Here is a 13,670-nt window from a genome sequence, read left to right as displayed (position 1 = left end):
GTTTATGTATATATGTGTGTTTCTGTCCACAAAATGATTCATTAAACGATATAAACCCAAATTTTCATTTAATATTTTTAGTAACTTTATGGAGTTTAGTTTTAAATATATATTTATTTATTTTTATTATATTTTATTCATTTAAAAACCAAGTTTTATTTAAATAATAAGGAATTCATATGAGAACAGAAACATTCCTTCATCTCTTTATTTATTTCAATATTTTTATCCCTCCAAAATTTAATCATATAAATTATTTTCATTAATATGATACTCAGGCAGAATAACAAAAAAAGAATTAAACTATGTATAACCTCATTTAAATATTAAGTATATTATATTTTATAGCACAATATAATTTGATGGTATAATTTAATATTTAAAAATGAACTAAAAATATGAAAGAAAAAACTCCTTTAATGAACTCTGTGTATATAGATTTACTATTTATCCATCATTTTTTTACTATTAAATTAATGTTCCTTTATGACAATACAGAATATGATGAATATTTAAAGACTAACAAGAATTATGTATTATGCTTTTTGTCTTATCAATTCTACAGTTTTATTCATAGTGGTTTGATAAGCATAATAATTATCTTCAATCATACTATATTTCTTTTTACATGTTTATCGAACAAAATTATTTCTATTATCTGTTATGTTTTAGAAATATACTTTCTTCTATTCTTATTGTCAAATGTTAGTTCATTTACATGTTTATGATGTATGTATTTGCATATATTGATATTTTAGATTTCCATTTATTAAATCGGAAAATATATTTTATTTTGGTGCTCGATCTTAGGACTTATTAAAATTCATATTATTGTCATTTGCATAAATTAAGGGGTTGTTTGTAGAAGATTATGGTTCAGTATATATAACTGATTTTTTAACTTTATTAATCTATAACTTATATATGTTTATAAGTGTGTTAAATTATAAATTTTCCTTTTTTTTTTTTTACAAAAATATTTAAGTATTTTAATTTTGAAAATTTGTAATTCAAAATACTATGTGGTATGTCTAGACATTTTGAAACTAGACAGTGAATTTTTATGTGATAAAAGCAATTTTAAACAAATTTGAAGTTATTTATAACTTTTGATTTTCATTAAAGAAAAGACGCTATTTTTAATCTCTATGTAATTACATTAATTTATATTTTGCTTGTACACATTAAAATGAGAGATGTACAAAAAAGATTTAATGTAACAAAACTTATTTAATCCAATAGGTGACCAATACTATGAATTTTAAATATTATTTAAATGTGAAAATATTTTAACGGATGTGATAGCTTAATAAATAAATTATGTTATTATATCCATAATTTTTTTCCATTCAACCCCATTTATGACCTTAATATTATTGTTTAATTAAGTAACTAATGCCTTTTTTAGTCATACTACCATTAATTTTATATTAACAGTATATTATTATTATTTATTAACAAACATAATTAATTTATGTTGTAATTTATATGATTGTAAAATTTTTTTTAATTTACAATATTTTTGTACTTTTTATTTTGGTTTTGTAATTATTAAAAAAAAAAAAATACAAAATTGATTATATTTTGCAACATTTTTTGTGCAAGTTTTGCTGTTAAATATAGAAATGTGATTTTATTTTTCGCTTGTTTGATCATTCAAATAAAGTGAACTCAAATTATAAATATAATGAAATCGTCTGTTTTCTAACTGCATTAAATTTTTAAGTTTACTTACTTAATCTCTGATAATTGATAATATTCCTTCTATATTTATTTTTAAATTTTACTTGAAAAATATGTTTAATTGTGTGTTACACTTTTCTGTTGTTGAAGAAAAAAACAAACATTGTTGCCCTGTGTTATCTGATGGATGTAGCTGAATATTTGTTTATTTAAAAACAAATTATAGATATTTTTAAGATTTTACAAAAAAAGAACACTTACTAGTTACACTAAGTTTACTGTTATTGCACTAGTATGGGAGAAATACTACAAATCCAAGTTGGCCAGTGCGGTAATCGGATCGGAAACAATGTACGTAACTGGATTTTTACGTTTCTGTATACAGGTGCTGGGAACTCGTGGCCCGCGTAACATTATTCCACGGTCCTCCAAAAATTTCTTACGGTATTTAAAATTATAATTTTATATTTTAAATCGTAATGTAAAATATATAATTTTATTACAAATAAATAAGAAAAACCATGAAATGAAACCGATGTGATTTTTGATATTAATAATTGTATCTAGTACCTACCTAATATACGTATGTAAAAATTGTTTTCTTAATTACATTTATTTGCCTTTTTAATGTGGTTTTCAATGAAAAGCTAAAAAAAATATGATCAACGTAGGTAAAAAGTTTTTTCACTCCGGCTCTGATGTATAAGTACATACTTTAATATAGTATTTTGTGCGAACTTGTGCTGTAGTTTTGGGAAGCCATTTCGAACGAACACGGAATCGACGAACAAGGACATTTCGTCGGTTATTCCGCAAGAACTCAATTGGAGCGAATCAATGTGTACTATCAGGAAACCAAGAGTAAAAACTTTACCTTCACTATAGTTTCAATCATGGTTATAGATACAGTATCTAGATCGAGTGACTACATTTAGAATCTTGGCAGAGCAGCGTTCAACGGGGGGGGGGGGGAATTGCCCCGGGGTGGCAAATTTTTGAGGATCAACATAAAGTAATATATAATTATAATTTTTCTTGTATGAATGTATAATTATAATATATATTATTTTGTTCATAAATACCACGAAAAAGCCGCAGTCTACAGTTCCATGTCACAAGGCGATAAAAATTAAGAACTTGTGCTGTAATCGTATAAACTATTTTCGTTATTCCTGTACGTTTTTTCCTCGAAAATAGTCAGGTACAAGTATATCGTTTTATTTTATCTCGGCAGTCGGTACTAGTGATGGGCGGTAATGAATAATTTGTACTATCGATTATTATTTGATTATTCATATATACTATCGAATAATTATTCGAAAAATATTATGCATGACTGAATAATTAAAACTATTAAATAATTATTCGACTAATCTATACTATTGAATAATCAAAACTATCGAATAATCGATACCATTGAATAATTCGAATAAACTGTAGTCTGTAGTAGACACGTCGTCAAGGGGGGACCTTAGGGGGCCCGGCTAAAATCAGTGGTCCTAAACTGGCCCCCTTGATTTTGATTTTTAAGTATTATGGAGTTTAGTTGTCCCAAACTGGTTAAATCCTGAATATATATTCCATATGGGCCATTGTAAACTCCGCTAGAATATCGGTTAAGATAAAAAGATAATTAAAGGTCTAGGGCAGGGGTCGGCAATTAATTTATATGGCGGTCCAAATATTTAAAAAAAAAAAATTTCGAGGGCCAAAAAAATCTTAAACTTAATTTTATCATTAATGTATTTATTTTTGTATTAAAAACACATTTTAAGACAAAGTATTTAATTATTTATAAAGTAATTATACATTCATACTAAAAATAACAAAATTGTATTAATGAGAAAAATGACATTTCTTTTCTTGAGCTAGTTTTTTAAAATCTGGTACTCTTGGAGAACAACTGATGCGTAAAGTGTTTTCAAGGTGGTGATCTGTTAATCTTGAACGGTATCGGTTTTTTAAAAACGTCATTTTTGAAAACGAAGTTTCACATACATAAGTGGAGCCAAACATAGTAGCTAATTTTATGGCAAGGGTTTTACAGTTCATGTATTTATCCAAGACATGCTTTATCCAAAAATCTTCAGTGGACGAAGTTTTATACATTTGCAATGAGATATCTTCTTGCAAATCAATAATTTCAATTTGAAGTGAAGATTTTGGAAGTTTAAATAATTTTGTAGCAACGTCAATCCATTCTCCAGTCGGAGAAACTTCAAACGGATTTTTTAAAAATTGAGACAGTTTTCCAATTTCTGCAAAGTCTTTGAATCTCTTACGAAATTCTTCACCAAGGTCTGACAAAAAACTTAAAAACATACTGCAGTCTATGTCGGGAGTCTTTTTATATTCTAGGATTGTTGGAAAATGAATAAAATCTTGATTTTTTATATCTTCTTCAAAGATTTCAAGTTTTCGTCGGAAAGCAAATACACTTGATATCAGATCACAAATTAACTTTTTTTGCCCTTGTAACTCAGTATTAAGTACATTTAAATATCCAAGAATGTCTTTTAAAAACGCCACAGATAGCATATTGCTCTCATTTGTTAAGAATTTATGATACTGCTTTGATTCTACTGAATCCAAGTTTACCAAGAACGTGATAACTTCTTCTTTTATACTCCAAAAACGTTCGATCACTTTGCCTTTACTTAACCAACGGACATTGTTATATTGAAGTAAATCCGAATACACTGAATCACATTCAAATAAAAAATCTTTAAACTGCCTGTGCTGAAGAGCAGATCGGGACCTCAAAAAATTAATCAACTTGATCATTATGTCCATTACTTCCTTCAGTGTTGTACTAAGTTTGCCACACAGGGATGTTTGATGAATTATACATTGATATGAAAGTATTTCAGCATTCTTATCCTTGATTCTCTTAACAAATCCCTTTTCTTTACCAATCATTGCCGGTGCGCCATCAGTTGAAATAGACACAATTTTATCATAACTAATATTTGATTTAGTCATGAAGTCGTCAAAAGTTTTAAACAAATCTTCTCCACGAGTCTTGCATTTCAATGGCAATAATGCTAGCAACTCGTCTCTAAATACTCTACTTTCAACGTCTAAAAAGCGCACAAAAATTGAAATTTGCTCAGAATCAACAATATCACGTGACTCATCAATTGCAATAGCGTAGCAAGGAGCCATCTGTAAAATGTGAATTAAATTATTTTTGTTGTCATCGGCCAATAGTTCTGTTCTTCTTGTATTGCTTCTTGCTGATAGAGGAATACTTTGAATAGCATTAATTATGTCCTTTTTTTCTTCAAAAAGTGCAGTGGCTACTTCCAACATACACTCTTTTACAATTTCTGAGTCTGTAAATGGTTTTTGGTGTTTATTTAACGTCCAGCAAACACGCAATGCTGCTTCTACTGACTTTTCTTGCCCAGTCATACTTTGTACTAACATAGTCGTACTATTTTTATAAGACAAGAGATACGCTTGGAGCTTATTTTTACGCGCTGCACTGTTAAGAGGAAATTTTTTTTCAAAATCTTTATGCATTGTATCATAATGACGCTTTAAATTAGCACATTTAACGACAGCAACTGTACTGTTACATATAAGACAAACTGGAACGGCTCCAGCTCTTACTGGAAGTGTAAAACAATATTGTTCGGTCCACTCGGCCAGAAACTTTCTGTTTTCATTGTCAACTTTACGTTTTTTTGGAAAACATACTCGATTATACACGAATAATATTTATAAATTAATAAGTTTTAACACTACAGACGCGACGGACTACGAATACGAATATTTATAATAATTTCTTGACGAACGACGAACGACAAACGCAACGCGTAAATTGAACTAAATAATATTTGTGTTTCAAGAAGTAGGTTCAATGTATGGTGTTCTGTTATCGTGACTATTATTATAAACAGCGGTATACGATGAACGCTATCGTAATTTCCTAATAAATCATAAAAATAGATCGCCTCTGAATATTGTATTTTACACACACACACACACATGCGCGCGCGCGCGAATGCAAGCGACTCGGCCCGCAGCCGTGACTGTGGCACGTTCAACAACAACACAGAATACAGATAATTATAAACCGTTATTATTGTCTCACCGCCTAATGAAATCGATTTCAATATTGGTTTAATTTTTGTTATGAACGGAGGGGGAGTGATACATAGGATATATGGGAAAATTAAGATAATTTTTGGCGGTCCAGTTATTTCCCTTCCGCGGGCCGGACATGGCCCGCGGGCCGCCTATTGCCGACCCCTGGTCTAGGGTAAACTCCGCCAGTTTTTTTCTTACCTGTAATGGGTATATGTAAACACCTCCAGTTATGATATCGGCAGTAGGTAAGGTGAAGTATACTTTGACGAACATAATCATTCCTAGTCTGCATGTCTCCGTGTTTATTTTATACTAAACGAAATATGTTGCTACAAAGTAATAATATAAAACTAATTACTGGTCAACGAGACAATTTATTGGTTTTATTTAACAACTACAAATATAACCATAATATGAAATATGCGTCTGGTGAAATAAAATGAAGGTATGATATTATATAATATTATAATAATAATATTCACATATTATTACTTATTAAGTATTACGTTTAATAATATATCATATTAATTTTGTACTACTACTCGATTTTCTTCACTGGCGGAGTTTACATGAATCTAATTTCACCTGTTTTATTTTCTGGCGGAATTTACAGTAAAAAAAAGTACTTGTGGCAGAGTTTACATGCACCTATTCTATATAATTAACGATTGTATAACAAAAATTAATTTCTGAGATTCTATTTTATAAATATTCGTCACTTGACAGTTTGAGATAAGACAATAGTACGTGTATTAATAGATTGAAAACTAAGAATTCCAAATACAGATATCGAACGCACATTTGATAAACACAACTACAGAAAGGGGCCAAAAAATGTTGGCCCCCCTTATAAAAATATATCTGGTTACATGCCTGGTCTGTACTCAGTATTGTCGATAATTATTTGTATATGCTTGCCGGCGGTCGTAATTTATCCATACGCCAAGTGTATTTTTCTAAGTTATTCACCAGTTTTCTCTTGTTCATATTAATATATTGGGCTAAAAATATAAATCATACGTTTTCTCCAAAAATAATCACGCAAATAATAATACAAAGAATATATAAACTTAAAATATTTTATTAAAATTACCTTAGATTTTTAAATAATAATATTTTTAAAAGTTAACAGCTATATATTTTTGTGTGAAAAAATAAGAGTATCTAAATTATAGTATATATTATTATAAGTGTATTATTATACACAGTATTCACTATTCATACCACCATTGTATCCAATGAATCTCAATAGTGCAGCTGTTGTGTAGTCACGCACTGTAATAACGCGGCTTTTTATTCCAAGGTTTAATAAAATATTGATTACTAGAGCCCGGATTTATATGCATTTGCATGTTTGTACTAAGTGTATGCACGTCTATGGAGGTTTAAAATGGTCCATGGTTCATATCACACCAAATTTTGTATTGCATATATTGCATATTTGTTCATAAATGCATATAACATGTATATTTAATGGGTTTTTAATAAATTAAAATTGTTTGTATTTTTTTCAAGTTTTCTATTCGTTTTTTTGAGAGTATGTAAATTCAAATAATCTAAAATATTTATTTTTATTTGTATTCTCGTTTTAAAGTTTCCTAAAAGTTTTAGATCGATTTAAATGATTTGAAATATAAAGCAGTGGAAATTATCATTTTTTTTTTGTTTTTGAATTTTATTTGGTATAAAAGTGTGGTTTTAAAAAAAAAACACGTTTTATAAAGCATAACATAATGCATATAATCGCATATTTTGGTACTTTTTCTTTGCATATTTGCATCATATTTGACACTTTTTAAGTGCATATAAATCCGAGCACTACTGATAACATTACTGTACGTTTCTTAACATTTAGTAATAATATTAAATAATAAAATTTTACTCAAAATTGAATAATTATTCAATTGAATAAATAACTTGGTAAGACTATCGAATAATTCGATAGTTATTATTCAATAACGCCCATCACTAGTCGGCACATTGCACACCGTTAGGCGTGTAAACATCTTTTCAGCGTGACAATTTTATTTGTTGACGGTTAAAATATTATTTTTCTTAAAGGCGGCATATTTTAATTTTCCCCGGGGTGGTAACATAGCTTAACGCGACACTGAATCTCGAGACATATGCTATAAGGTTATAGGTTCACAATCCACTACACTATAATACCTAAAAATATAATACGTCTTTTAATCGTAGAGTAAAACTAAGAATTTAAGCCCATAGTCAGAGGCGGAATGGGAAGCAAATTCAAACCTATAGACGTGGCCGGCGAGAGGGTGGGGCAGGGAGGGCTAGAGCCCCGGGGCCCGTACGTTCTAGAGGGACTGTCGTTTCGGCCTTGTATACAATGTTTTTGTCGTGCCAAAGCATGTACAAGTGGTCTTGGTGCATCTCGGCCAAATAACTGCAAAGGAAAGGCAGCCCGGAACCCCCGCAGCCCCGGGGCCCTCAGAAGTTCTCGCCGGCCCTGCCTATAGAATATGTCTTCAATACGGAGTGGTAATACTATAATATTTTTAAATTATAACATAAATCACCAAGACATAAACTACGGTATTTTAGTATACAAATAATACAATAATTTCATAACCTTTTAAAGGACTATGGATTTAAACGAATTGTTAACTTTGTAATTAATATATTATACAACTACGTATCATTAAAAAATCGCCATGTAATTTGGGGAATTCTCATTTCCAGAACGATTTCCCCACAGTCCACCCATAAGACTTAAAGTAGCAAGTAAACACTCGGCAACTATGATGTATATTTCACATCGAGCGGTCCTTGTAAATATTAATTATTTATATACATACTTGTATGATATTTAATATGAGTTGGTTGTTGTTTGTTACATTGTTTATTACATTATTACATTTTTTTTACGTTGTCTGTAACACTGTTTCCCGCAACTATCAGCTTATGAGACGTAATAGTAGGTATTGGTGATAATGAAATAAATTATAAAAATTGTTTTAATAATTTTACTACGAATTTTTGTTATTAACTAATGGGCAACTTTTAAAGTGGACAATAATTCAAAGCAAACGGTCAAGCGTTCTAGTAGCTCACTAAAAAGGCTCTAAAAGGCACGGTCTTAAGCGCTGCGTGAGATAGGGGGGAGTCCCTTTGCATCCTCTCCACATCAAGCCTAAGTCACCCTTGCTCTAGCTGCGTCCTTGACACGGTTGTCTCCAGATGAGACGTACGTACCTAGGGCTGTACTCGTGGACACGGATCCGACGGCTCTTCACTCGTTGGCGGGCCGCCCGAACTGCCGGTTCCGGCAGCAGAACTTCGTGTGCGGCCGCGGTGGAATTCAGTATAACTGGCCAAGTGGATATCACGCGGACGACGATTTGCCGGGTCGTGTGTGGGCCGCGATCCAGTCGGAGGCCGAGATGTGCGACCGATTGCAGGGGTTCCAAATCGTGCACTCGCTGGGCGGTGGCACCGGTTCGGGGCTTGGAGCGCGCGTCGCGGACCATCTGCGCGCCGAGTACCCGGGCCTGACGGTCAACACGTTCAGCACGTTGGGGCCGCGACCGTGCGACGCGGACGACGGCATCGGCGAACCGTTTAACACAGCGCTGTGCGCCGCCCGGTTGATCAGCGCGGCGCACAATACGTACCTGGCCGACAACCGGGTGCTGTACAACGCGTGCACCGGTCCGCTGGCCATGGCCGAGCCCACGTACGCGGACCTCAACCACCTGGTGTCGCTAACCATGTCCGGCGCGACGGCCGGGCTGCGGTTCGCGGGCCAGCTGAACGCGGACATGGCCAAGCGCACCAACGACCTGGTGCCGTACCGACGGTTGCACTTCTTCGCGCCCGTTTTCGCGCCGCTCACGCACCGCGGACAAGTCAACGACATACGCGCGCGCCCGGACGCCGCAGAGCCTTTGCGGCTCGCCGCCCAACTGTTCGCCGCGGTTTCGTCCCGTTGCGGCGATCGCCCGCACGTCATCATGGCCGCTGTGGCCACGTTCCGCGGTAGCCACCTGCGGTGCACCGGCCAGCCGGACGTGTTGTCCAGACGCATGGTGGCCGCAGCTGGCGTCCGTCGGCAGCGCTTCCTGTTCCCCGACAACGTCAAGTCCACCGTGTGCGCCGTGCCGTCGACTGGCATCCCGCTTAGCGGCACGTTGGTGGCTAACACGACCGCCGTGCTCGACCTGTTCGACTGCGCGCGCCGTCGATGCGTGTATGCGCTGACCAAACGCGAACGGCTCCACTCGTTCGTTACTGAGGGCATGACCGCCGACGATTTCTACCACGCCTTGGAAAAGATCGATTCGTTGATCGAAGAATATCGATCGATCGACCGGATGATCGACGACAACGACCGAGTCGTCGGTGAATAAGTCTCCGGAGCACGGTACGACGACGACGACAACGTGTAATACGTTATATTGCGATATGTTAATCAAAATCTGTTTATTTTAAAATTCAAGTTTTTAATTCGTGAAAACCGTTATTGTTTAATGAAACGCATAGGTACACGTAATCAGGTCTGACGAGAAGGGGAGGTGAAAGGGATGATCCTCCGGGCCCCGAAATAAGGGACTACAAATTATTAAAAATTTAACACATTTAATGATAGAATTTAATGAACACTGCAGAAAAAATTAAGATATACATCCCGGGCTCCACGGCCCTGCAAATAATGCCCATGGTCTAAGGTTACCAGATTTTGAAAACACCGAATTTTGCTGTACTGGAACGAACTCAAACGACCTTTTATCTTTCTTACGTTGAGTAATTATTCCAAACGGTATGGACGTGTAGAGTTAAGAGTACTAAAACCATTCTCGTTGATCCCCGCGTGCTCGTAACAATACTTATAAATTTATTATGCATTTGTCAAAATTTTCTTAAATTTTTCTTCTCAACCCGGGATATTTATCCGTTCCTGGAGTTTTTTCGGGACACGAGTCACAAAACTCTGTAGTCTCTTGAGAAATCCGAGACTTATGCAGTGCATATGTTTGCCCTAGGTGCTGTTGGTATAAGGGCGCTCTTTAGTTTATAAAAAATAAAAAGGTCATTAACACACCCCGTACATTTTCACTAGTCCCTGGCGTCAAATTGTCTAGGATGTATGATTACTCTAGGTTATCCGTTTTCTATAACTAGTGGATGGAGGAGGCAAGTAAGAACATTAAAAAATAAATCGTCTCAATGATAAAATTCTTCTATTCAATTCTTCGTCTTCAATTGATAAAAATATCGCCTTAAGAATGCATCTGTTAATACAAAGCTTATAACTGAAGACCGGATTTTTATGATTTTATATATTTTTACTGAGAGTATGCAACTCATACTGAATAAGCTTTCTTGACGATTTATTTTCCTACAATTGATATACGAACATTTTTTAGAATAATATAATCAATAAACATAAAAGATCATATTTCAAAGAATATATTGTGCAAAATAATATGTTTTAAGATTATATAACCATATTGAGGTTTAGTTTGAACATTTTATAAACAATTTAACGGTCTATAAAAAATGCAAAAATGTTTTTTAAACTGCGTTAGTCTCTATCCTTTTCAAGACAAAATGTGCAAAGCAATATTGATAAGAACATAAAATTGGTGTGAAAATCAATTATTCTGTTATTAGTGATCAGACATAAAAAAAAATTTCACTGATATCCATAAACCTCATATCACGAATTAAGATATACTAATAGACTGCCTTCTTGTACACGTAGAACGATTATTGATAATTTTTATTATTTAAAATATGTTATTTATATTATTTTTAAATAAATCTGAATTGCAGGTACTAGGTAATTACGTGCTACAGTCACAAATGTAAAGTATAAAAATCAATATAAAAGTACCAATTAATTTAACTAAATTGTTTTCCATTAATAAAGGAAATATTTATAATTTTTATAAACTGTTACTTTTATTTGTTTTTTCAATATCTATTTAATATATTTTTATGAAAAATCATATTTTTCCAAAAAATATTATTTATACACACGAGAAAGATTATTTTGATGAAATTATAAAGCATAAGAACATCTTATTTTTAAGATTTTAAGCGTATATAAATCCGGTCTCTATTATTAAAATAACATAGAATATGTTAGGTACCTACTCATTTTTCATTGGGGTAATCAGTTGAAGACAAAGGTATACAGCAAATATTTCGTTAGTCCTACCAAATAGTTTAGTGGTTAATCTTACAACCGACTTCTTCAATACAGTACAGCCAAACTTTTAATATTATATTTAACAAGATTTAATCTTAAAACTTTGTTTTTTGCTTTTACTTTTATTTTTGAATTAAAAACAATAATTAAATTAATTTTTTATTTCCTTATATTAATATCAATTAATTAATGGAAGTTAAACCTATATTAAAAAAAATAATTTTGGTTTAGTGAATGTTTAGTGAAAATGTTAGGTTATTAAATATTGTTGAATAGTAAATTATATTTATCACTTTTATACACCGGTAACACATAAACGTTGCCGTTTTTTTCTCAAAAAATAGCTAGCTGTTTATCTACTAGATGATTTCCCAATATTATTGGGCCAATAAAATATCAGATGATGATCGGAATAATCTTGGTCAAAATAGTGCTGTAACGAAAAATAACTCATTATGGTACAATCAAACATTTCTCGTTCGCTGGGCCTAAAAAACCAATCTTTAAACATAGTTAAACTAGTTTCACTTAGAATCCGAACATTTTTATTTATTTATCCAATTGTAAGATCAATGATTAGAATAGGCGTCACTAAGGGGTATTTTTGCTACCACAAATATTTTTGTGGGGTAGCAAGAGTATCTTTTTGCTACGACAAAAAAAGTTATAGATTTTAAAAAATATATTCGAAGTTTATTATTCAAGTGTATACGAACATAGACCATATATTATTATGATTGTATACAAAATAATAATATTTTGTGATAAGTTCAATACGGACAGTAAGACAGTGTAATAATAAAGTATTCGTCATACCAAGATTTATGAAGAAGTGTAAGCAGTTATCATATAAAACTTATAAAAATTAATTTTTTAACTTTCTAAAAATAAACTTTGCTACCACAAAATTTGGACTTTAGTGATGCCCATGATGATTAGTAAATATATATATATTTTAATTTGGTATGGTATTGTTTTTAAAAATATTTTATTACATATGACACAAATTTATATTTATTAAATTTAGTAGAAATAATTTTATGCAATTTATTAAAAAATTTTTACCATATTTCTGAGAACTACAATTTTAGAATATAAAATAAATTAAATAGGATTTAACATTTATACCTATCTAATTTAACTTACAAAACACGTATTGTATTTATTAGTTATTTTACATACCATATAGTGTTGATTATTTTGTGTACAATCTATGATTGGAGATTATGGTTTAATAAAATAAGTAGTATAAATAATGCCGAAAAAATCATTATTCTTAAGCAATATCAATCATAATGCTAAAGATCTTCTCTTACAACTTTCATCCCTGAGCATGATTATCTATGATATCATATCTTATGATAAATACTAACAATTAGTATACAATGAAGTTTATATAATCAATAATACTAATCATGAAATTATAATATGAATTTGTTTTGTAAAAATAAAAATGGCAAACTATTAGATAAATGTAAATAACAAAGAACTCATTGTAAGACCTTGCATTTTTCCTACATTTATTTCCAGTAATATGAAAACTATTATCGATATTGAAAGACTATTTTTTAAAATTAATGATTGATTTGAATGAAATGATATAATAATTTAAGTATCATTCAGCAAGTATTACAAATAGTAACTCATTGACTTTCTAATTTTTTTTTTGCTTCTTATTTCACAATTTAAGATGCAAAAATATAATAGTATAAATTAG

General features: G+C 32.0%; 2 protein-coding genes across 2 annotated transcripts; one reads left to right on the top strand and one right to left on the bottom strand.

Moving 5' to 3' along the window:
• Positions 1-3,514: 3,514 nt before the first annotated feature.
• LOC112680499 (general transcription factor II-I repeat domain-containing protein 2A-like) lies at positions 3,515-9,562 on the bottom strand. The gene is made up of 4 exons (XM_025550602.1): positions 9,509-9,562; positions 9,285-9,431; positions 5,977-6,090; positions 3,515-5,391 (listed from the first exon to the last, which is right to left on the bottom strand). Exons 1-4 carry the CDS (start codon positions 9,560-9,562, stop codon positions 3,520-3,522), a joined length of 2,187 nt encoding a protein of 728 aa, XP_025406387.1. The 3' UTR covers positions 3,515-3,519.
• LOC112680498 (tubulin beta-8 chain-like protein) lies at positions 9,561-10,148 on the top strand. Its single transcript, XM_025550601.1, has one exon. It carries the CDS (start codon positions 9,561-9,563, stop codon positions 10,146-10,148), a length of 588 nt encoding a protein of 195 aa, XP_025406386.1.
• The last annotated feature ends 3,522 nt before the right edge of the window (positions 10,149-13,670 follow it).

Source organism: Sipha flava, unplaced genomic scaffold (genome assembly GCF_003268045.1).
Source record: "Sipha flava isolate LNK unplaced genomic scaffold, YSA_version1 177_pilon_pilon, whole genome shotgun sequence".
In the NCBI taxonomy this organism is placed as follows: Eukaryota; Metazoa; Arthropoda; class Insecta; order Hemiptera; family Aphididae; genus Sipha; species Sipha flava.
This window is presented reverse-complemented; position numbering and strand designations above follow the sequence as displayed.